The 24,269-nt window shown below is 41.8% G+C and overlaps 1 protein-coding gene across 3 annotated transcripts in view; it reads left to right on the forward strand.

Moving 5' to 3' along the window:
* Positions 1–24,269, forward strand: part of KIF16B (kinesin family member 16B) — a 414,534-nt gene that overhangs the window by 373,066 nt on the left and 17,199 nt on the right. For all 3 annotated transcript variants that reach the window (XM_069768754.1, XM_069768753.1, XM_069768755.1), the window contains one exon: positions 17,556–17,639. In XM_069768754.1, the coding sequence (XP_069624855.1) occupies positions 17,556–17,639 (84 nt within the window). The remainder of the gene's footprint in view (positions 1–17,555; positions 17,640–24,269) is intronic.

Raw genomic sequence — 24,269 nt, forward strand, 5'->3', positions numbered from 1 at the left:
CATGAGCAGCCATTTCATTGAATGTATACATTTATTACTTGGCCTAGCAGAGCTTCTGTTGTGTTTCCAGATAGAAGTTGAATTCATCACAACTTTTACACCAGTATTATTTCATGAAAGTTTTGAAAAGTCGTAAAAAATTTTCACAACTTGAAGCAGCAGTCAAATTTTTGATGTTTCCTCTCACTTTCGCCAAGCTCAAACAAAGTGGACGGAGCTTGGACAGTGCGGGATGGCGTTGCAACCATCGCTTGTCACAAATCTTACCAACGCAGAGACTGGAGTATGATTTGTGGTGAGGTGCACACTTAGGCACGTGTCACTTGTCAGACACCCATGATTCATTAAGAGGCGTTTGTCTCTTAGTGAAGCCGGAGCACCAAACTCCAGCAAGCCCCCTTATCAAGACTGGTGGGAACAACACTGGTCTTGATGAATCAGGGCCTTCATGTTGAGCTGACTAGGAAATTCAAATATGTGACTTCAGTGAGCTTCTTCACAGTGGTACCTATGGTAGCATTTATCAGAAATACTCAAACTCCTATAAATCTATATTATAAAGTTCACAGTTTTTGAACCTACAGACATAGTGACATCTGCTGTGCTAAACTAATATTTTACGCAGCTCTAAGATATTTATGCCATGCAGCCTTTCTATTACTGCGTGTATGAAAAGTGCATCACGTTGTTCGTTTAGTGCTTACTACGTCTGTATTTGGATTACAGCCAGAGAATATGGTTACTTACTATTATAGATCCCTGATCTTTTCAGCTATGCTCTTTACAATCTTTAGACTACTTGGTTTATTCAAGGCAACACTGACATTGCTGCGTTGTCGTCATGTTGATTGTCGAAGCTTTCAAACACACATTTTCCCCACAAACAAGGCATGAAAAGCCAAGGCCATAGGGTGAAAAGATTCTCAAATGAACTAAAATATTTCTATGTAAGCATTACCTTAAAAAGCAATCTGATCAGAAACTCTTTATAAGGATGTTACTGTATGATTAAAAGAAGTTTAGAAGAAAGACTGCATTGAACGTCTGTAGACTGCAGTGGCGTAGCATGGAGAGGTACAGGGGTGCAACATTTCAAAAGACAAAAATTATGTATTGGAGCCATCACTAGCACCGAAGATCCAGGGCAGGGCAAATGCCTGAGTCCTCCAAGTGAACCCCAGTTTTAAATGTATTGGCTTTGATGAGGCCAATATGATTTGGATTCTGTAGTAGAGCCGTAGACTCTGCCCCGCCACTCACCGTCCAGTAACTCACCCTTTTGAAGTAGGCCTTTGGCCTACAACAGGGGTGGGGGACCTCAGGCCCCAGGGCCATTTACGGCCCTCAATTATCTTTTATCAGGCCCCCCGAGCAGATTCTCAGGGACCGAATTCTTGGGCAGGGAGATGTATTTTGATTACAACCAGCTCATTAATTTCTTCTTGCTCGGTTAGAACACACATGCAGTTTTTACTTCTGAACACTGAAGGGCATGCAATGAAAGATTACGTCCCGAAACCAGTGCCAGAGTAGGATGTACTTTGTGGGCGCAGTTTGTATGGCACCCGAAAGATGGTATAAATATCCAAATGGCCCTTGGCAGAAAAAAGATTCCCCACCCCTGGCCTACTAGATGTCAAGTGTCACAGTCTAGCGCCCACTGGTGACCTGGTAGGTATTCACTTTTTTTTTTCTTTTGTGCATCTGTATGTGGAAGGGGTAGCATAGTGGAGGTATAATTATTACTGTTTGAAGGGAGCACTCAGGGGCATTGTTACATTAAGGGGACATTAATACTTTCTAATGGGAGCAGTCTGGCATTGTTTGTATAAATGAGTGCTCAGACTATCATCTGTTTTATAACGTGGCACTCAGAGGGCATTATGTGGTTTTAGGTGAACACAAAGAGGGGCATTGTTACTGGGTTAGGGGGTGTAGTACCTGCATTGCCCCTGGCACTGGCAACCCCAGCTACATCACTATTAAATTACTTATTTGTGGGGATTATACTGTCTTTCAGAATAATGCAAATAGAGTATGCAGAACGATCTATATAAGCAACAGAGGTAGGCGGGCACCGCACAAAATATAACGGCGATCAGCCACGTGCATATGGACAATGTACAAGAAAAAACACCAGAAAAAGATATGCACAAACTGGGATCAACCATATATACTAAATTTTATTTTAACAAGTCTTTACAACAAAAGGCAATAAGCAAAACACACAATTAAAAGCATTTAAAACCAGAACAGACCAACCCTCCTCCTCCAGGATTAAGGTAATGTAAATAAGTATACAGATGTTACATAGGGCATGAGATAAAAAAAAAACAGATACATATAATCCAAAATTTGGTCACATAAGAGATCAACAATGCCCCATAAGAGAGTCCATCCAGACCCCTACTTATAGCAATTATTTAGATAAACTCTCTAGCCCCTAATAAAGCAGCAGTAATGCGAAAACAAAGCACCAAATATACACCCAACCAATATGGTGCTGCACCCTATACCCGCACACCTGCTACACACCCAAACCTGGACAGCCAATCTCATACATCACCTAGTCTGGAAAAGATCCAGATCAATGCAGGAATAGTCCCTAGGTGGCCAAGGTACTGGACAAACAAGGAAAGGGTAATCAGAAACCCCGGTACGCGGAATAAATGTGTCCCTAAGAAGGGCTGAATGTAGCGAGGGGGTAGCTGACAGGGAGAGAAAGTCCAGGAGGAGGATGACGGCCCCACGCGTTCCGACGCTACTAAGGCGTCTTCGTCAGGGGAAGGTGGTAAAGAATATGTCCCACATACGCCTTTTAAATGTACAACATTGTAAAAGATAGGTTTCACCTGTGAGGCTGCGGCGGCGTGTATCCTCAAATGCCGGCGTGTAAAGGGCGAACACTTCCGGTCATGCGTACATAGTCCCAGCGTTTTAGCATTGCTAAGCGGTCCGAAGAACTACGCAGGCGCTACAGTCTCCAAGGAGACACTCAACAACAGGGAGGGATAGATGCGCAGGCGCCGAAATAGTAGAACACAAAGGCAACTCAGACACGCGCACTGCCCGTTCCGCTTTCCATTCCTTAATAAGAATAAATCACAATTAAGTGAGACCCCGTACGGGTCTTGTACAGATCTGGGAACAAGCCAGATATTAGGCGGCGCAGACTATCTAAGTGCTATCCAATGAGGTACACATTGGTTTAAATACTTAGCCAATTACCTCCCCATACACATAGTACTGTTGGACAGATGGACATGACAGAGTCCACGATGTAAGATATAGTTGCCAGCGCAGGCATATTTAAATACCAAGGAGATAATAACCACACAGTGTGCACACTGTATCAGTCGGTCAAGTGCCAAAATCTGGACAAAGCCATGTCCAAACACCGGCACATAACCTCCTGAACATTAAAGTGACGCTACGCGCCATTCCTGAGGGATACACTATTATGAAATATCAGTCATGTAGCACCCCACATACACATGGAGACTGAAAATTTACAGAATCCATGTTATAATGCAGCAAACCCTGCGCAAATGTCGTTATGTCAGAAAAGGATGAAATTTATTCACTGCACAATAGATGTTGGAATTATCCATGGTGATACCGATAATATCGAGGCAAAAAATAAAACACATCCGTAGTGAATGAAAAAACGCATGACAAAAAAATAAATAAATAAATAAATATATATGTGTCCGAGCACCACAGTATGTGTGCTACAATGCAGAGTTTATACGTCTGCGTGTACAAGCCAGATATGGTGACACATACATTATTAAGCGACACATTGATCACTATTAATGAAATACAGGCCGGTGTAGAGTTTAACCCTTATAGCACCCCACGTACACTCTATTAATCCAAATGGCAAAACAATCGTCCAGGATCCACGATCTGAGGTAAAAAAGGTTAATACGCTCACACCATGATAATATATATATAAAAAAAAAAAAAGCTAGAGAGGTAATTACCTAAATCTGCTTATAGAAGCCAGTAAATAACAGTTCCTCATTCATCCCCCCTGGGGCCCGACTATTCAAGTTATAAATCCACTTGGACTCCCTCCTCAGGAGGTCTAATGTAATGTTGCCACCTCTTACATCAGGCCTAACTCCTTCCAAGCCCATAACCCTAAGGCTACTTGCGGATCCACCATGTTCCTGTAAAAAGTGGCCTGCTACTGACGATAGTTTTTTCCCCTTTCCTAGATCTTTCTTGGCCGTATTGATGTTAGAGAGGTGCTGTTGCACCCGACGCCTCAGCTCCTGTGTAGTGTAACCCACATACAATTTGGGACAACCACATACCAAGGCATACACCAAATATCTGGTGCGACAATTAAAATATGCTGAAGGCTCAATTCTCTTGGGAATATGTGGTAGGGTTATGCCCGTATCAGAGATCATCAGACCACAGATGCTACACCCTCCACATGGGTAGGACCCAAATATCTGGCCACATGTACCACTCTTAATAGTGGCCCGTTTAAAATGACTCGATACTAAATCATCCTTTAGATTACGTGACCTCCTGGCCACCATCCTCGGAGTGGGGGCAAGCCAGGGGTGAAGTTTGGGTTCTGTCAATAAAATGTTCCAGTTTTTCTTCAAGATCTCATGAACATCCCTCCACTGATTGTGGTATACTGTAATCAAGTTGATAGTCTGTACAGTCTTTTTCTCCCTCGGTTTAAGGATGTCCTCACGTACACAGCGTTGGGAATGCTGGAATGCCTGTGCAACCACTCTGTGTGGGTACCCCCTGTCCCGAAATCTTTCTGTGAGTTTTCTGGATTCTGCCAAAAAGTCCTCCTTGGCAGAGCAATTCCTCTTAACCCTTAGGAATTGCCCCTTGGGTATGCTGTTCCGAAGGTGGACCGGATGCGCACTCTTATAATGAAGTAGGCTATTAGTCGCCGTTTCCTTCCTATGGAGACTCGTGACAATATGGTTGTCTCTCAAGATTATATTAAGATCCAGGAAATCAACCCTCATGGAAGAGAGGGTCTCCTTGGAGACTGTAGCGCCTGCGTAGTTCTTCGGACCGCTTAGCAATGCTAAAACTCTGGGACTATGTACGCATGACCGGAAGTGTTCGCCCTTTACACGCCGGCATTTGAGGATACACGCCGCCGCAGCCTCACAGGTGAAACCTATCTTTTACAATGTTGTACATTTAAAAGGCGTATGTGGGACATATTCTTTACCACCTTCCCCTGACGAAGACGCCTTAGTAGCGTCGGAACGCGTGGGGCCGTCATCCTCCTCCTGGACTTTCTCTCCCTGTCAGCTACCCCCTCGCTACATTCAGCCCTTCTTAGGGACACATTTATTCCGCGTACCGGGGTTTCTGATTACCCTTTCCTTGTTTGTCCAGTACCTTGGCCACCTAGGGACTATTCCTGCATTGATCTGGATCTTTTCCAGACTAGGTGATGTATGAGATTGGCTGTCCAGGTTGGGGGTGACACTGTGGTTGCCGCGGTGGAACGTGATGAAGGCTTTTCCAAATTATGCAGTGACATTATGTACCTGCATAAATCATTGACAAAAGTTTGGTGGAATACTAAGAGTTTGGAAGAATATAAGAGGCTGGGACTTATTCCCAGGGGGCTGCGGGTACAAATTTTCCCAGCTTGGGAAGTTGACTTTACATTTAAGGCTACTTGGGAGAATGGCCTGTCCAGGTGTTCAACAATTTTGATTGATATGCTGCTGGAACATGATTATGCTCTTTTGTCCAAACTTAAAGAGGATATCAAATCAAAGGAAGGGAAACTTCAAGCTTTTGATCTACAGGGACAGGTTACTCCCTTCAGACAGCGACTAAAGACATCTATTGATACCTTTGAAAAAGAGGTCATTAGGGGCAAGAAACATAAGTTCCAGCGGGACAAACTGGACTTTGACAGCTTAAGGGCCTATAGATGGTCACACCGTGGTAACGGTAGGAGAAGCATGCCAACGTCACAAGGAGATAAAACACAAGTTGAACAAATTGAACCTGTCTCCAGTGATTTTTTATCAACGGATACGAGCGACCAAGAAGGCGGTGCAGGAGGGGGAGGCGCAAACGCCATCAATCTAAGATCCAGGGGCGGACCCCTCCAGGACTGGACGTTGGGTCGCAAGAGGACCACGAGGAGGAACCACAGGAAAATCTAACGCATAATGACCCAGGGGGGGATGGACCTGGTAAGTTACAGATTGTGAACTTATCATCATACTCCCTGTCGGCGGGTGAGGTTTCTTTGCTCTCCAAAGGGCTGTCTTTTTCCCCTACCAATCAGCTCAACAAATTTGAATTGACTAAAGATCTGTACCTTTTTTGTAGGCAGCTCACGTTTAAATTATTGTACCATAAACCATCTGTAATTGATACCATGCCAGAGGAGGACAGACGGGTGTTCCGGGATCTTTTAGAGCTCCTAGATGAGAACGAAGGAAATAGCGGTAAGTCGGGTAGATTTACAGGACGTATTCCGTCCCAAGCCTCTCCATCTTTTTCACTCTTTCCGGTCGTACAGATATTTTTTGAGACCGTGAGTAGAGACATTGCCAATTTAAAAATTAACAATAAGGGTTTGGGTAACCTGACCAGGGAGGAGGCCCGCTGTTTGAAGCATCTCAAAAAACAGGACTCTTTTGTGATCAAAGAGGCCGACAAAGGGGGCAACATCGTCCTCTGGCCTAAGGATCTATATGTGGTTGAAGCTAAGAGACAGCTGCTCAATACCTCTCATTACCAGGTTTTGCCTTCGGACCCTACGGATGTCTATAAGAAACACCTTGATGGATTGATCCGGACTGCCCTTGGCCTGGGGATTATTAACAAAAGGGAAAGAGACTTCTTGACCATTGAAACACCTAGGATCCCTACGTTTTATATGCTACCAAAGGTGCATAAGAGCTTGGATAACCCCCCAGGTAGGCCAATAATATCGGGGATTGGGGGATTATTTGAGAGGCCGTGTGTGTATCTGGACTATTTTTTACAGCCCCTGGTATTCTCTTTAGGGTCCTATATACGGGACTCTATGCACCTGATTGAGAGAATTGGCAAACTTGAGGTGCCAAGGGATACCTTGATTATTACACTCGATGTGGAGTCTCTCTACACGAGTATTGACCACAAATTGGGACTTGATGCAATCACCTACTTTTTGGACAAAAAATCAAGTAGGGATAGGGACCATGATTGCTTTATCCTTGATTTGTTAAAAATGGTTCTAGAAAAGAATTATTTCATATTTGATCGCACTTTCTATAGACAGGCATCTGGCACTGCTATGGGTGCCAGATGCGCACCCTCGTATGCTAACTTGTACATGGGGTGGTGGGAGGAGACCCATGTATATCAGTTACATATGTTCCAAAGATGTGTGCTGGAGTGGCATAGGTTTATCGATGATGTTCTATTGTTGTGGACAGGAACCTTGGATGAGTGTAACAACTTCATTGATTCTCTCAACAGGAATCCCTGGAATATTAGACTGACATCAAAAGTCTCTTCCATGAGGGTTGATTTCCTGGATCTTAATATAATCTTGAGAGACAACCATATTGTCACGAGTCTCCATAGGAAGGAAACGGCGACTAATAGCCTACTTCATTATAAGAGTGCGCATTCGGTCCACCTTCGGAACAGCATACCCAAGGGGCAATTCCTAAGGGTTAAGAGGAATTGCTCTGCCAAGGAGGACTTTTTGGCAGAATCCAGAAAACTCACAGAAAGATTTCGGGACAGGGGGTACCCACACAGAGTGGTTGCACAGGCATTCCAGCATTCCCAACGCTGTGTACGTGAGGACATCCTTAAACCGAGGGAGAAAAAGACTGTACAGACTATCAACTTGATTACAGTATACCACAATCAGTGGAGGGATGTTCATGAGATCTTGAAGAAAAACTGGAACATTTTATTGACTGAACCCAAACTTCACCCCTGGCTTGCCCCCACTCCGAGGATGGTGGCCAGGAGGTCACGTAATCTAAAGGATGATTTAGTATCGAGTCATTTTAAACGGGCCACTATTAAGAGTGGTACATGTGGCCAGATATTTGGGTCCTACCCATGTGGAGGGTGTAGCATCTGTGGTCTGATGATCTCTGATACGGGCATAACCCTACCACATATTCCCAAGAGAATTGAGCCTTCAGCATATTTTAATTGTCGCACCAGATATTTGGTGTATGCCTTGGTATGTGGTTGTCCCAAATTGTATGTGGGTTACACTACACAGGAGCTGAGGCGTCGGGTGCAACAGCACCTCTCTAACATCAATACGGCCAAGAAAGATCTAGGAAAGGGGAAAAAACTATCGTCAGTAGCAGGCCACTTTTTACAGGAACATGGTGGATCTGCAAGTAGCCTTAGGGTTATGGGCTTGGAAGGAGTTAGGCCTGATGTAAGAGGTGGCAACATTACATTAGACCTCCTGAGGAGGGAGTCCAAGTGGATTTATAACTTGAATAGTCGGGCCCCAGGGGGGATGAATGAGGAACTGTTATTTACTGGCTTCTATAAGCAGATTTAGGTAATTACCTCTCTTTAGCTTTTTTTTTTTTTTTTTTTTTTTTTATATATATATTATCATGGTGTGAGCGTATTAACCTTTTTTACCTCAGATCGTGGATCCTGGACGATTGTTTTGCCATTTGGATTAATAGAGTGTACGTGGGGTGCTATAAGGGTTAAACTCTACACCGGCCTGTATTTCATTAATAGTGATCAATGTGTCGCTTAATAATGTATGTGTCACCATATCTGGCTTGTACACGCAGACGTATAAACTCTGCATTGTAGCACACATACTGTGGTGCTCGGACACATATATATTTATTTATTTATTTATTTTTTTGTCATGCGTTTTTTCATTCACTACGGATGTGTTTTATTTTTTGCCTCGATATTATCGGTATCACCATGGATAATTCCAACATCTATTGTGCAGTGCCTAAATTTCATCCTTTTCTGACATAACGACATTTGCGCAGGGTTTGCTGCATTATAACATGGATTCTGTAAATTTTCAGTCTCCATGTGTATGTGGGGTGCTACATGACTGATATTTCATAATAGTGTATCCCTCAGGAATGGCGCGTAGCGTCACTTTAATGTTCAGGAGGTTATGTGCCGGTGTTTGGACATGGCTTTGTCCAGATTTTGGCACTTGACCGACTGATACAGTGTGCACACTGTGTGGTTATTATCTCCTTGGTATTTAAATATGCCTGCGCTGGCAACTATATCTTACATCGTGGACTCTGTCATGTCCATCTGTCCAACAGTACTATGTGTATGGGGAGGTAATTGGCTAAGTATTTAAACCAATGTGTACCTCATTGGATAGCACTTAGATAGTCTGCGCCGCCTAATATCTGGCTTGTTCCCAGATCTGTACAAGACCCGTACGGGGTCTCACTTAATTGTGATTTATTCTTATTAAGGAATGGAATGGAAAGCGGAACGGGCAGTGCGCGTGTCTGAGTTGCCTTTGTGTTCTACTATTTCGGCGCCTGCGCATCTATCCCTCCCTGTTGTTGAGTGTCTCCTTGGAGACTGTAGCGCCTGCGTAGTTCTTCGGACCGCTTAGCAATGCTAAAACGCTGGGACTATGTACGCATGACCGGAAGTGTTCGCCCTTTACACGCCGGCATTTGAGGATACACGCCGCCGCAGCCTCACAGGTGAAACCTATCTTTTACAATGTTGTACATTTAAAAGGCGTATGTGGGACATATTCTTTACCACCTTCCCCTGACGAAGACGCCTTAGTAGCGTCGGAACGCGTGGGGCCGTCATCCTCCTCCTGGACTTTCTCTCCCTGTCAGCTACCCCCTCGCTACATTCAGCCCTTCTTAGGGACACATTTATTCCGCGTACCGGGGTTTCTGATTACCCTTTCCTTGTTTGTCCAGTACCTTGGCCACCTAGGGACTATTCCTGCATTGATCTGGATCTTTTCCAGACTAGGTGATGTATGAGATTGGCTGTCCAGGTTTGGGTGTGTAGCAGGTGTGCGGGTATAGGGTGCAGCACCATATTGGTTGGGTGTATATTTGGTGCTTTGTTTTCGCATTACTGCTGCTTTATTAGGGGCTAGAGAGTTTATCTAAATAATTGCTATAAGTAGGGGTCTGGATGGACTCTCTTATGGGGCATTGTTGATCTCTTATGTGACCAAATTTTGGATTATATGTATCTGTTTTTTTTTTATCTCATGCCCTATGTAACATCTGTATACTTATTTACATTACCTTAATCCTGGAGGAGGAGGGTTGGTCTGTTCTGGTTTTAAATGCTTTTAATTGTGTGTTTTGCTTATTGCCTTTTGTTGTAAAGACTTGTTAAAATAAAATTTAGTATATATGGTTGATCCCAGTTTGTGCATATCTTTTTCTGGTGTTTTTTCTAGTATGCAGAACGATATTATAGTGACAAAAACATGTTTCAAATAGAGCACGATTACAGAAAACATGTTACCCAAGTGTAAAAAACTGTAGAAGCTTCACGGTTCAAGATTGAAAGGTCTGTAGGGAAAACCTATGGATATCAGACATGGTCAAAAAAGCATTTGAAAAGCCAATGCATTATAAGGAGCATAGTCTAATATTAGAGACTGTTGAAGGGATGGAATATGTCCCAGATTTTCTGAAGATATCAGCTGATCACCAGGGTGTCCTGCAAAGAGACCTCCACCAAAGTGGGAGGAGGAGTTGTTCCTATTAAATAATTTAGGGTTCTATAGAAAGTCTGGACTAATGAGTCATTAAATTCAGCATGATGGACTACCATTTGTGGTATATGTGGTGTCAAAACTTTTCTCATAATACTAATGAGTTCACATTTCGTAATCTACAAGTGGGACGCTCCTTGGAAAAAGATGCAAGGTTGATCTAGTTTTCTGCTGCATGTTCAGGTGGTTGGATCACCTCATTTCTACATTTAGATGTTTAAAAATGTTTCTTGTGAATGGTTTCCAGCTGTTCGTGGCCGTGCCCAAAATATCTAACGTGAGGAAGAAGTCCTTGAAATAAGCAAGCTTCATTTTATTACCTGTTTATAATGGCTTTATATTCTTTCTGAACAGCGGAATTGTCAGCGTTTCCGGGCAAGGTTGTGCAAGTTACTTTTGTCAAGTCTTCAAAAAGTAAAGTAGGCAAAGTTCCCGCTTTCATTCCTCACTAGAAAGTAAATCCAGACATTTCCTACGGCTGTAGACGACGCAGACTTCTCTTTATTCTTTTAGCTATATTTGAACTTGCTGTCAAAAACTAATAACAAAACTCGCATAATCCATCGGTGCCTTGAAAAAGAAGTAATTAATGGAAATATAGAATCTTGGTTCTTTTAAGTTAAGGTACTTGGACTGCGATGTTTGAGGAACCTTTTTATTATATTTATGGTTTTAATGAGAAATTGGATTAACATTTGTAAACAGGGCAGTATGGGCAATTTGACTGGATCCAGATTGCAGAAGTCATTGTTTGTACAGCCAGCCATTCTGCATATTTTATGTTTTCTGTATAAACAATAGAGGATGAAACATATTACTTGAGCTACTGTAGGAAACTTGTTTTTTTTACAGAATTTTCACTTTTCATCTAATTTACTTATTGTTCCTGTGAATATAACATACAAAATTAAAGGAAATCTGTCAGTGCAAAATGACTGTTCAAACCAAGCACGAGCAGTAAGTGCACATTAGGCTTGTTCAGTGCACCTTTGCACCTACTTTTTTACCACCTATATTTGCTCTTCTCTGACTCCTATAAAGCCAATGCTGTCAATCAAAGAACAGGGGGATGGAGATGTGTATACAGCTGATATAATAGTCTGTGTCTCCAGTGTTGCAGGCTATATACAGACTTGTAGGCATGTTCTAGAAGAGAGGATAGATGGGGTGACCAAACCTGCAAAATAGTGGAACTGTAATAAAGAGCTGTATGATTCATTGGAGTTTTAAAAATCACTCCATTTGCGGAGATCGACTATATCCAACATTTACTGATGGCCTGCTATGCAAACTGCTTCTAAAAAAAAATTGCATGCTTGGTTAAATTTTGCTTAGGTCTATGGAGTCGGAGCTAGTTTGGGTAGAGTCAAAGTCAGTAGAAACTTACTGACCCAACCTCAGCTTAAGAAAAAACAAAGAAAAATAATAAAATGATCCATTGTTAATATTGATTAATTTGTTAAGCTTCATTGGAATATAGACAAGTTTAGAAATGGTAATAAAATCTAAGGTTTCTGGTAATAGTGTTGTTTAAAACCATTGTACAGTAATATTATTACGGTACTAATAGCTGTTCATGAAGTAGTCAGAGTGTGGAAGAATAAATGTGCCGTAACCTTGCCTTCCTAGCTCCACAGCTCTGATTTTACCCGGGTCATAACCTTGGCTTCCTGGCTCCCAAGCCCTGATTTTACCTGAGTCATAACCTTTCCTTCCTGGCTCCACAGCCCTGATTTTGCACGATTAATAACCTTGGCTTCCTGGCTACACAGCCATGATTTTACTCAAGTGATAGCCTTGGCTTCCTGGCTCCACAGCCCTGATTTTACCTGGGTCATAACCTAGCCTTGGCTTCCTGGCTCCACAGCTCAGATTTTACCCGAATTATAACCTTTCCTTCCTGGCTCCACAGCCCTGATTTTACCTGGGTCATAACCTAACCTTGGCTTCCTGGCTCCACAGCTCAGATTTTACCCGAGTTATAACCTTTTCTTCCTGGCTCCACAGCCCTGATTTTACCCGATTCCTAACCTTGGCTTCCTGGCTACACAGTCCTGATTTTACTCGAGTCATAGCCTTAACTTCCTGGCTCCATAGCTCAGATTTTACCTGAGTTATAACCTTGGCTTCCTGGCTCCACAGCTCTGATTTTACCCGATTCCTAACCTTGGCTTCCTGGCTACACAGCCCTGATTTTACCCGAGTTATAACCTTGGCTTCCTGGCCACGCAGCTCTTATTTTAGCCAAGTCATAGCCTTGGCTTCCTGGCTCCACCTCCATGATTGAAATTTTTATTTTTTTCAGGCTGTAATTCCTTTGGAGCAGGCTAAACTGGGAGATAAGGAAGTGACATATTTCAAGAGATGTCCTAATATTCTCCCTAATTCACCCACCTTCCCCAACCCCCAAGTTTTGCAGGAATATCCATTTGTTGCTGTCCCCAGAATAGTCATGGATTGGCATTAGTATCACCACAGTAAAGAACAGAGCCAAGAGTCGTCACCAGGACAGTGGTCTCAAGCCAAATGAAAAGACAGGAACATGGACTGAATAAAGTCAAAAGTTAGATCCTCTAATAAAGCAATAAATGAACATTCCAAGGGCAGAATGGAGGGTGATATCTAGAAACAAGGCTAAAATCAAGAACAGGGACAATCAGTAGTTAGAGAATCTGTCAGTATGATCAACTAAGCGGACTGTATGGGCAGCTGAATAAAATGTTACATTGAAAATTGCAATCTCAACGCATCAAAAAATCCATGTTTTTCTTCTGTCTAAACAAGCTTTTACAGGCTATGAGCAAGACACAGAGCTACATGAGAATCTGCCTCCAGAGGTTATTTAAAATAAAAGAGGGAGTTACCAGTGTGAGACGAATAACTAACCTAGCAGAAGAACTGAACGGTCTCCTTGTAAACACATTTTTTGTAGCTCTCTGAGCTCTGCTTTTTTGCCATAGTGTAGCAACTCTGTCTGCCTGTGAGATTGAAGCTGAGCTGAACCTTCAGATGTGTCAGGTATAATCACACACAGCTCTGCAGTGAGACCAAGAGAGCAGCCATCACATATTACACTAGTAAAACCCCTAGTAGAGCAGCAGTGAAGGCCATAGCACAGTGCAGCATGTCTCCAGTTGCCCTTTCACTCTATCAATTACTTCCTATACACTATATGTGTATCATGTGAGAAAATTAAGGTATTGTCAAATAAAAGATCATGTCTCTTGTGTTTTCCTATCCACAAACCTATAGTGTTAATGTTTTTGCGTCCGGAGTGTAATTATCTAGTGATTGATAGATTGTCCTTCAGTACTATTCTTCTGGGTGTGCATAGTTAATAAAAAAGATAAGTAGAATATATTGCTGAACCCCAGATGGGGCAGTACCGTTCATTGAGATTTGTGAGATCTCACTTTACTTTGTTAATAGATGCACAATGAAATTGCCCTAATGAGTTGATCTATCATGTACACTAATTACAGCGCCCAAAACTGCTGACCAGTTTTTCTGTGTATACACTTGTCACCGTTTCGGTGGTTTATTGCCTTTGGCCTCTCGTGTTTTTACTGATAAATCATGTACGGCATCTCGGATCTACATCTTGCCAGTCCCCTAGCTGTCCTCCGTCATTTCCACCCTCTTAGTGGTTAATGGTTGAAGTTATCCATGCATTTTAGGAACTTTTAGGACGTTGTTAGTTGATCTCCCCTTTTAATGAGACAAACTAACATTTTATTTTCCACATTGACGAAGTTGTGTTTTGAAACTTATCGGTTCAGTTAATATTAATGGCTTGAATGATGGATCCAAGTTATCTAGGTGTTCAGATGGCAATAATATTTTGTTATATCAACTTAGCTTTAAAAATGTTTTACCATAAAACCCTTTCACTGAAAGTATCTATGTAATGCATCGTTTTAAAGTGAGTCTGTCTCTAGGTTTCAGAAGTATGTATTAAAACAATCAATCTCTTAGTCCTGATAAGGCAGGTGTGCTTACATTGAAAACCCAAGGCAGGAATGTATATAATCCTGATATTCAGGTGAGTTTACTCAGCTAGAATAAGGGTCTTCGGGATAGTAATACCTAGTATGTTAGATTTGTTAGTACCTGTCTGTTACTTTTTAGGACCACCGAATAAAACAATCTTGAATAAACCTGCTAAGGTACTCTAATACTTAGCTGGTCCGAGTCTGCCGGTGAGAGACACTGCTCGTTAGTCACTCTGCCAGGCTGCGCTATGGAAATGAACACCTCCGCCTCCTCGAACAGTTCTATAAATAATGTCTTCATCTGTCCCTCATTTATTGATCCTTTCTACCTCCTACTCTTGGTTGTTTTCCTCACCTTTTTCTATCACTTGAGATAATTTAGTTTGCCTTCTGCCTATTGCCCTTTGTGCTTTACCTTCATTTTATGAGCCATTAACATGGAGCACTATAAGGGAATATATGATGTGTTGTAACTCTAATTACGCACATCTACCAGTGATTTATCTCTCCAGTACATGTTTAATTTTAGCCCTCATTAACTTTACACCAACACTCTTTATCAAATTTACTATATTTCTCCGTGCCCGGAGACCATCAGCCAACAGAAATCCTTTGGATGTTGATCTCAAGCATCAATCTTATTTTCGCCCTTTCAATTTTTTTCATGCAAATCGCCATTTATATTGACAGTTTTCATCTGTGTTACTTTTCTGTGTTCATCTTGGGCTCATTTTGTCAGTGTTATCTTTACATTTATTAGTATCATTTAAAATGAGCAGTCGCTGCTTTTCATATATTTATTTTATTCTATTCCCGTCAAAGTAATGTTCGCATGTAAGAGAAGATATTGCATGAGTGGCATTCTGAGCAAATGGCGGTGGTAAGTGGTACCCAATCATGTTTAGGGGGGGACCTGACTTGTATCTGATCTGTAGAAAGGCTGTTGTAAAGTAAGAGGAGCTGATCAGATTTATATACATTTTTTTTTTGTGTGAAGTTTGAGTAAACTATGCGTGCGCATTCATCTTCCAGTGGTATTCAGCAAAATGGTGCTGGTGGCGGCTCATGCTCAGATTGACATCCCACGATCTTCAGCAAAATCACTCCGGTGGTGTCGCATGCGCAGAATGACGTCTCAGCTCATCATTGAGCCAATGTCTGAATCTGTGTACGCGCCACAACGGACACCATTTTGCTGAAAACCAGTTGGGGAGAAATGTGCCTAAGCAACACGAGGCAAGGATGGCACTAGCGCAAACTGTAAAAAAAAAAAAAAAGAGGAGGCACGGCCAAAGGGGCTGTGGCAGAACCGAAAACCCTACCCACAGTCCCACAGTGATGAACGAAGAGGATATTGCACCAAAACCTCCAACGTGAATTAAACAAGAACCGGGATGCAGATTTCTTCATACAGGTAACTATTAAATCAGTATCAAAGCTCCGTTATGGCCATACCTTTATTATAGCATACTAAATAGTGATGACAGGTTCCCTTTAACTTTATTTTATTGATCAGGCTTTGTGATATACATCATAACTTTATTTTGCTTCCTTCTATTTTTATCACCATGGTGAAAGTGCTGGCTCGCCTGCCTAGATCATTTTGTTTTAATTGCTCTATTGATTTGCAGATGTTGGTAAGATCTGTACTCAGTGAGTTTTGCTGCACTCCTCCATGTCTCTTTGCTAGGCTTGCAGGTTAAATATAAAGTAAAAACAAACAATTTTGAAGTTTACTTATTATTAAAAATACTCTGTAGCCAGCTGTGTACTGTGATACATAGAGGCTTTAGAAGCTAAAATTGTTACAGAACCTGACTAGAACTGAAGGATCCCATTAAATGACTGAAAGGAGAAACCCATGATCCATGCCAGTGCGATTACCAGTGTTCCCTTGACTTGAGTTACACAATGACATGCTCTGTGAATTAAAGCGGTTCTCCAATGCTCTGACAACTCCTTCTGAATCCCTGTTTTCACCCAGTAAAATATCTACACTCTCCTCCAATGCTGGCGTTATTCCAGTAGTGTCTACACTGGCTTTCCTGAGGATCATGTTACATTTACTCTGCTCTCTTATGGACGTAATTGACATCCAGAGGAAGTGAGAGCTGCAGCTACTGATTGGCAGCAGGGATTGTGTGACACAATGTCACGCAATCCCCAGGAGAGCCAATGCTGACATTGCTGGAACAGCGTTGGCTCGATGGTGAGTATAACTGTTATTATTCTACCGGTGGGGAAATATAGGGCTTCAGAAGGGGTTGTTCAATTAGTGGACAACCCCCTTTAGGAGCCACTTCATATTGGCAACATTTTGCCCCAATAGTGTAGATAAATGAAACATTTTTTTATTTGTCAAACCTCATTGCATCTTCACCTCAAGGAGCAGGGAATTGTATCATTTTATTATTTTATGTGCTATAAAGACATCCTGAATTATTTGAAGCATGAAATTCGGGAGTAACTAGAAACATCTTATAAAGATTCTGTTTCATGTTGACATGATAGTGCCAAGCAACATGTATAGTTTTTAACTTCCATATTCACACTGAGAACCTTCAACTTTTCAAAATTGCTTTATGGTATTGAGACGTGTTGATGTAAGATAACCTATAAAAGATAGATTGCAACCATACAGGACGGCACATGCTCAACAACAATGCTAAGGCACAAATTAAACTTTGGTAGCACCACTGAACCGTCACAAGTTATTTTACTTTTTCTTTTGTTACTGCAAGGTGCAATTTAAAACAATGTTCTAATATTTTTCGCTATGTTTATTGATGATTTTCTCTTTTTCTTTTCAGCTTAATACCTTAGAATTTCCTCCAAAGAAACTTTTTGGAAACAAAGATGAGAGAGTGATTGCGGAACGTAGAGCTCAGCTGGAGGTAAGCGTTCTAGGAGACTCTAGTCAGGATTGGAGAGTAGGAATGGATGACAAGCATGTCTTGTATTAAGCTTCAGATTGATGTACACATGATGGCTTTCTCCATGGAAAGAACATTAGTTATAGCCTCAAATTAATTAGAAAGTATTTTGTTTGATGATTTCAAAATACAGATTTATCCGAAAGGATCCTACTTAACTTTTTTATCATTCGAATGCATCTAAATTAGAATAAAAATCAACTGATATTCCTGATTACAAATTTTTTACTATTTTGTGATAGTATTCCTTGGATGGATAAAAGCCCTGTAAGTCGCCTCCAGCCTACCTTGCAGCTCTTCTTTTGGTTAGCTATCTAATCAAAGGAGGAGGCTATCCGACACCATAAAGGTTAAACCCATAAACCCAGTCAGCAATCAAAATAAACAGTGGGGTTCGGAGGGGCTGCGCAATACCCTGCCAGATCATAGAATCCTACTCTACCTCTATGGAAGCTATACTACTAGAGCTTTAAAGGGAACCTGTTGGAAACATTGGGGTCATCTAAACAATTGCTTGGTAATGTAGTAAAGGACACGTTTATTATGCTTTGCTTGCATAGCGCCATCATATTCCACAGCACTTCGCAGGCATCATCATCACTGTCCCCATTGGGGCTCACAATCTAAATTCCCTTTCAGTATGGCTTTGGAGGGTGAGCTGAAACCAGAGAAAACCCACGAAACACAAGGAGAACATACGAATTCCTTGCAGATGTTGTCCTTAGTGTCATATGAACCGAGGACCTCTGAGCCACTGCCCAAGTTCAAATATACCTGGCCTCGAGTGGATATTCGTCAGAGAAAATCAACTTTAAATCTTCATGTAAATGAGTCTGTCAGCATCGAGGGTGGTACTTATTCTCCGCTACCGTACATAATCTCTGTAGTACAGGGGTTTGATTGACGTCAGTTCGGTGTAGCTGATGATGTTGCGGCATTGAATAGGTGTCAGTTAAACCCTTCTGGTGGACTCAATACAGGGAGTAATTCAGAGAAATCAGCCGCAGCAACCTGCCTCATTTACATAAAGATTGAAAGTTGATTTTCTCCGCAGTGAAATATCCATTTTCAGCCTGTACGGTTTGGTTGAACTGTGTTTTATTTCCCTACTCACAGTGTGATTAGTTTGATGACCTTTAAACTACTGACAAGTGCCCTTTATATTCAGATCCTGGTTCGTATATAATGGTTTTCTGAAACATTGATTGCTGTCGGCAGACAAATATGTAAAAGAAAAGCTTATAATTTATGTTCTATACCACCTGCAAAATAAAAATTATTTATACAGCTCTGGCAAAAATGAAGAGACCACTGCACAGTTTTATAAAAATCACCATCTCTACATGTCAGACAGCCAATTCCGTTCCAGTGTCAGTTGAATTCCAACCAGAGTACACCTCATTCTACTTGTGCTTCTGATTAGGTGATCACCTGAATCAAGTCTTATTTAACGAAGAAAAGTCTAAAAAACACTGCTGTGGTGTTCACAACCCTCTTACAATAGAACAAGCTGGATGGCAAATCAAGTGCTAGTAATATCCCAAAAGTAATAGGAATGAAAAAATAACTTTTAACCATGCCAAAGAAGTTGAAAAGAAAAGTCTTGAGTGAGGAAAAGAAGGGCTGAATTCTGGCTTTACTAGCAGAGGGACACAGTGAGTGTCATGTTGCCTCCATCCTGGAAATTTCTAAGACGGCAGTCAATTACAACAAGGTCAATCAGCAGACATTGGGGACAGCAAAGCTACAGACCGTCAGAGGGCAAAAACGACTCTCCACTGACCGGGATGACCGTCATCTTATTCGAAAGTCACTCAGCAACTGCAGGATGACATCGTCACCTACAAAAGGAATGGCAAATGACAGCTGGGGTGAAGTGTACGGCAAGAACAGTTCGTAACAGTCTCCTAGAGGCAGGACTCAAGTCATGTAAAGCTAGAAAAAAAAACTTTTATCAATAAGAAGCAAAGGAGAGCCAGGCTGAAGTTTGCCAAAGACCATAAGGATTGGACCATAGAAGACTGGAGTAAGGTAATCTTCTCTGATCAGTCTAATTTTCAGCTTTACCCAACACCTAGTCATCTAATGGTTAGACTGAGACCTGGAGAGGGGTACCCACTGTGGAGGTGATGATCTGGGGATGCTTCAGCAAGGCTGGAATTGGGCAGGTTGTTCTTTGCGAAGGATGTATGAATCAAGCCGCATACAAGGTTATCCTGGAAAAACAGTTGATTCCTTCTGCTCAGGTAATGTTCCCCAACTCTGAGGACAGTTTTTTACAGCAAGACAATGTGCCATGCCACACAGCTAGGTCAATCAAGGTGTGGATGAAGGACCACCACATCAAATCCCTGTCATGGCCAACCCAATCTCCAGATCTGAACCCCATTGAAAACCTCTGGAATGTAGTGAAGAGGAAGATGGATAGACACAAGCCATCAAACAAAGAACTGCTTACATTTTAGTACCAGGAGTGGCATAAGGCCACCCAAAAGCAGTGTGAAAGACTGGTGGAAAGCATGCCAACGCATGAAAGCTGTGATTAAAAATCATGGTTATTCCACAAAATATTGATTTCTGAAGTTTTCCTGAGTTAAAACATTAGTACTGTTGTTTCTAAATGATTATGAACTTGTTTTGTTTGCATTATTTGAGGTCTGCAAGCAATGCATTTTTTTTTGTTATTTTGACCATTTCTCATTTTCAGAAAATAAATACAAAATTTATTGATTTATTGCTTGGAACTTCAAAGACATGTTGTCAGTAGTTTATAGAATAAAAGAACAATTTACATTTTACTCAATCTATAGAACTGTCTAAGGGGTACTTCCGTCTGTCTGTCTGTAACGGAAATCCCGCGTCGCTGATTGGTCTCGCCAGCTGCCTGTCCTGGCTGCCACGACCAATCAGCAACGGGCACAGTCAGGCCGAGAATTAGTCCCTCCCTACTTCCGTCCAGTCAGTGCCCGGCGCCCGCTCTATACTCCCGTCCAGTAGTCACCGCTCACATAGGGTTAATGCCAGTGTTAACGGACCGCGTTATGCCGCGGGTAATGCACTCCGTTAATGCTGCTATTAACCCTGTGTCCCCAACTTTTTACTATTGATGCTGCCTATGCAGCATCAATACTAAAAAAGATCTTATGTTAAAAATAATAAAAAAAACTAAAAACCTGCTATTCTCACCTTCCGCGAGACCGCTAAGTCATCTGGGTAATTTCGCAATGCATCCTGGGAACGAAAGATGGCGGCAGCCGCTCGCACATCGGCACTGCTTCGCTGGACCCCGGCGGGTGAGTATAAAACTATTTTTTATATTAATTACACGATGAGTGGCCGGGCCCGGGCGTAGTGATCTATGTGTACGGTGGCCCCAGCTGTGCGGAGTAGTCGTGTATCATATGAAGCTGTATGGGACTATTTACTTCTATGGCCAGTGTTAGATATTATGTGGGCTGTGCTATATATTACGTGGGATGTTATATATTATGTGGGCTGTGTTATATATTACGTGGCCAGTGTTATATACTACGTGGCCTGTATACACTGCGTGGCTGCTATACACTGTGTAGACTGTGTTATATACTATGTGGGCTGTGTTATTTACTGCGTGGCTGCTATATACTGTGTGGACTGTTATATACTACGTGGGCTGTGTTATTTACTGCGTGGCCTGTATTAACGCATCGGGTATTCTACAATATGTATGTATATAGCAGCCACATAGTATATAGCACAGGCCACGTAGTACTCCTATATACTACGTGGCCTGTGCTATATACTATGTGGCTGCTATATACCTACATACATACATATTCTAGAATACCCGATGCGTTGGAATCGGGCCACCATCTAGTGTACCCATAAAGAGAAAAATCAGACAAACTGAAAATTTTGCAGTGGTCTCTTAATTTTTCCCAGAGCTGTATATGTTTGGCAGACTGTCACAATATGTCAGAAGCCTCAATCGATTTGGACTCCCATGACCAGGACACTATTAGACTCTGTAATAAATGAGGTGGCTGACATTTTATGGACTGCATGATTATATGTTCACGCTCTGCCATAACCCACAATGTGCAGCCACCATCGCGTTAGACATATTTTATTTCCAGGCACTGTGATGCATCAGTGACTGTTTGGCCCAGGATTTTTCACGAAGGCTTTCTATAATTGTATGTTCCACCTAAATCATGAGATCAGTATATTTCAGTGTAGGTGAACGTAATACAAGAGAGAAAATTCACTTTCATGGTCAACTCAACACAGGTCAAAGGAAATGGCAATGCTTTATCGTTTGGCAATGTGACGGAAGAACTCCCATTGTTACTTAGAAAGGGAAACATTATGTGAAATTACATTTGTGACATAACAAAAGAACATCACACTTTGATCTATTCTCTGTCCATCTCCTGTTAATACAGAGACAAGAAAATCAATTTAGACCCTACCAGTCTCTCGTTTAATGTCTTCCTTGTAAACTATTCCGACACTGATTTGTTTTTAATTCACCAACCGGAGGTGTTGACTTGTATATCTCCAGCAATGAATCTTTGTTTATGCTCTATCACAGTATGATATATCTTTACACATTTCCGCCATCGGCGTAATACTTTTTCTTCTTCTTTTTTTTTTTTTTTTTTACGCTGACAATGCATTGCTGATTTTTAATGTCAGGCAGGTTGAATTACAACAACATATCCCCCACTGAAAAAAAAGACAATTGACGGGAAGTAAATTGACATAAGTCACTTACAAACATTGTAAATGTCACACAAGGCGCAGAAATGAATATTAGATTGGAACAGAATTTACAAGACTGTTATCCTGAAGGAGAATGTGTTGTGGGGTTTATATATGTTATTTTTGTTATTTACTATGGTGCAGAGCCAGGGTTTATGTAGAACATAATTACAATGTCAGAGGCAAATAATAGTTCTGTTTGTTTGCTACAGAGGAAGTTTAGTTTAAAATATATACTCTTTTACAGATCCATCCAGATGACAAACATATCTGCAAGATCAGAAAAAAATAGATTTCACTGCAATCATTTCCTATATGCAGACATTAGACTGGCTGACATTAGTGTGTTGTATGCATCCTTTTGAAAGATACATAAATTCAATTGCATTTGTCAATAGAAAAGACAGAAGGTGACAGAAGGATTAGTGTTTTTCAGGTACAAAGCAGTTTCCAGTGCATTTGCTGGCTTGTACTCATAATTTACATTGCAATGGACAGAGAGCCAGTGCAAGCATGGCCACCCAGCTGGATTGGGGAATCTGTAATCAATACCTCACCCAGCTGGAATGGGGAATGTGTTATCTATATCTCACCCAGTCGTACACCAGCTGGAACGGGGAAGCTGTCATCTATGTCTCACCCAGCAGGACAGCAGCTGGAACGGAGAATCTGTCAGCTGTGTCTCACCCAGCTGGAACAGGGAATCTGTCATCTATAAGTATCTCACCTAGCTGGACAGCAGCTGGAACTGAGAATCTGTCAGCTGTGTCTTACCCAGCTGGAACGGGGTATTTGTCATCTATGTCTCACCCAGCTAGAACAGGGAATCTGTCATCTACAGGTCCTTCTCAAAAAATTAGCATATAGTGTTAAATTTCATTATTTACCATAATGTAATGATTACAATTAAACTTTCATATATTATAGATTCATTATCCACCAACTGAAATTTGTCAGGTCTTTTATTGTTTTAATACTGATGATTTTGGCATACAACTCCTGATAACCCAAAAAACCTGTCTCAATAAATTAGCATATTTCACCCATCCAATCAAATAAAAGTGTTTTTTAATAACAAACAAAAAAACCATCAAATAATAATGTTCAGTTATGCACTCAATACTTGGTCGGGAATCCTTTTGCAGAAATGACTGCTTCAATGCGGCGTGGCATGGAGGCAATCAGCCTGTGACACTGCTGAGATGTTATGGAGGCCCAGGATGCTTCAATAGCGGCCTTAAGCTCATCCAGAGTGTTGGGTCTTGCGTCTCTCAACTTTCTCTTCACAATATCCCACAGATTCTCTATGGGGTTCAGGTCAGGAGAGTTGGCAGGCCAATTGAGCACAGTAATACCATGGTCAGTAAACCATTTACCAGTGGTTTTGGCACTGTGAGCAGGTGCCAGGTCGTGCTGAAAAATGAAATCTTCATCTCCATAAAGCATTTCAGCCGATGGAAGCATGAAGTGCTCCAAAATCTCCTGATAGCTAGCTGCATTGACCCTGCCCTTGATGAAACACAGTGGACCAACACCAGCAGCTGACATGGCACCCCACACCATCACTGACTGTGGGTACTTGACACTGGACTTCAGGCATTTTGGCATTTCCTTCTCCCCAGTCTTCCTCCAGACTCTGGCACCTTGATTTCCGAATGACATGCAAAATTTGCTTTCATCAGAAAAAAGCACTTGGGACCACTTAGCAACAGTCCAGTGCTGCTTCTCTGTAGCCCAGGTCAGGCGCCTCTGCCGCTGTTTATGGTTCAAAAGTGGCTTTACCTGGGGAATGCGGCACCTGTAGCCCATTTCCTGCACACGCCTGTGCACGGTGGCTCTGGATGTTTC

This window comes from Ranitomeya imitator, chromosome 5, assembly GCF_032444005.1.
Source record: "Ranitomeya imitator isolate aRanImi1 chromosome 5, aRanImi1.pri, whole genome shotgun sequence".
Taxonomy (NCBI): Eukaryota; Metazoa; Chordata; class Amphibia; order Anura; family Dendrobatidae; genus Ranitomeya; species Ranitomeya imitator.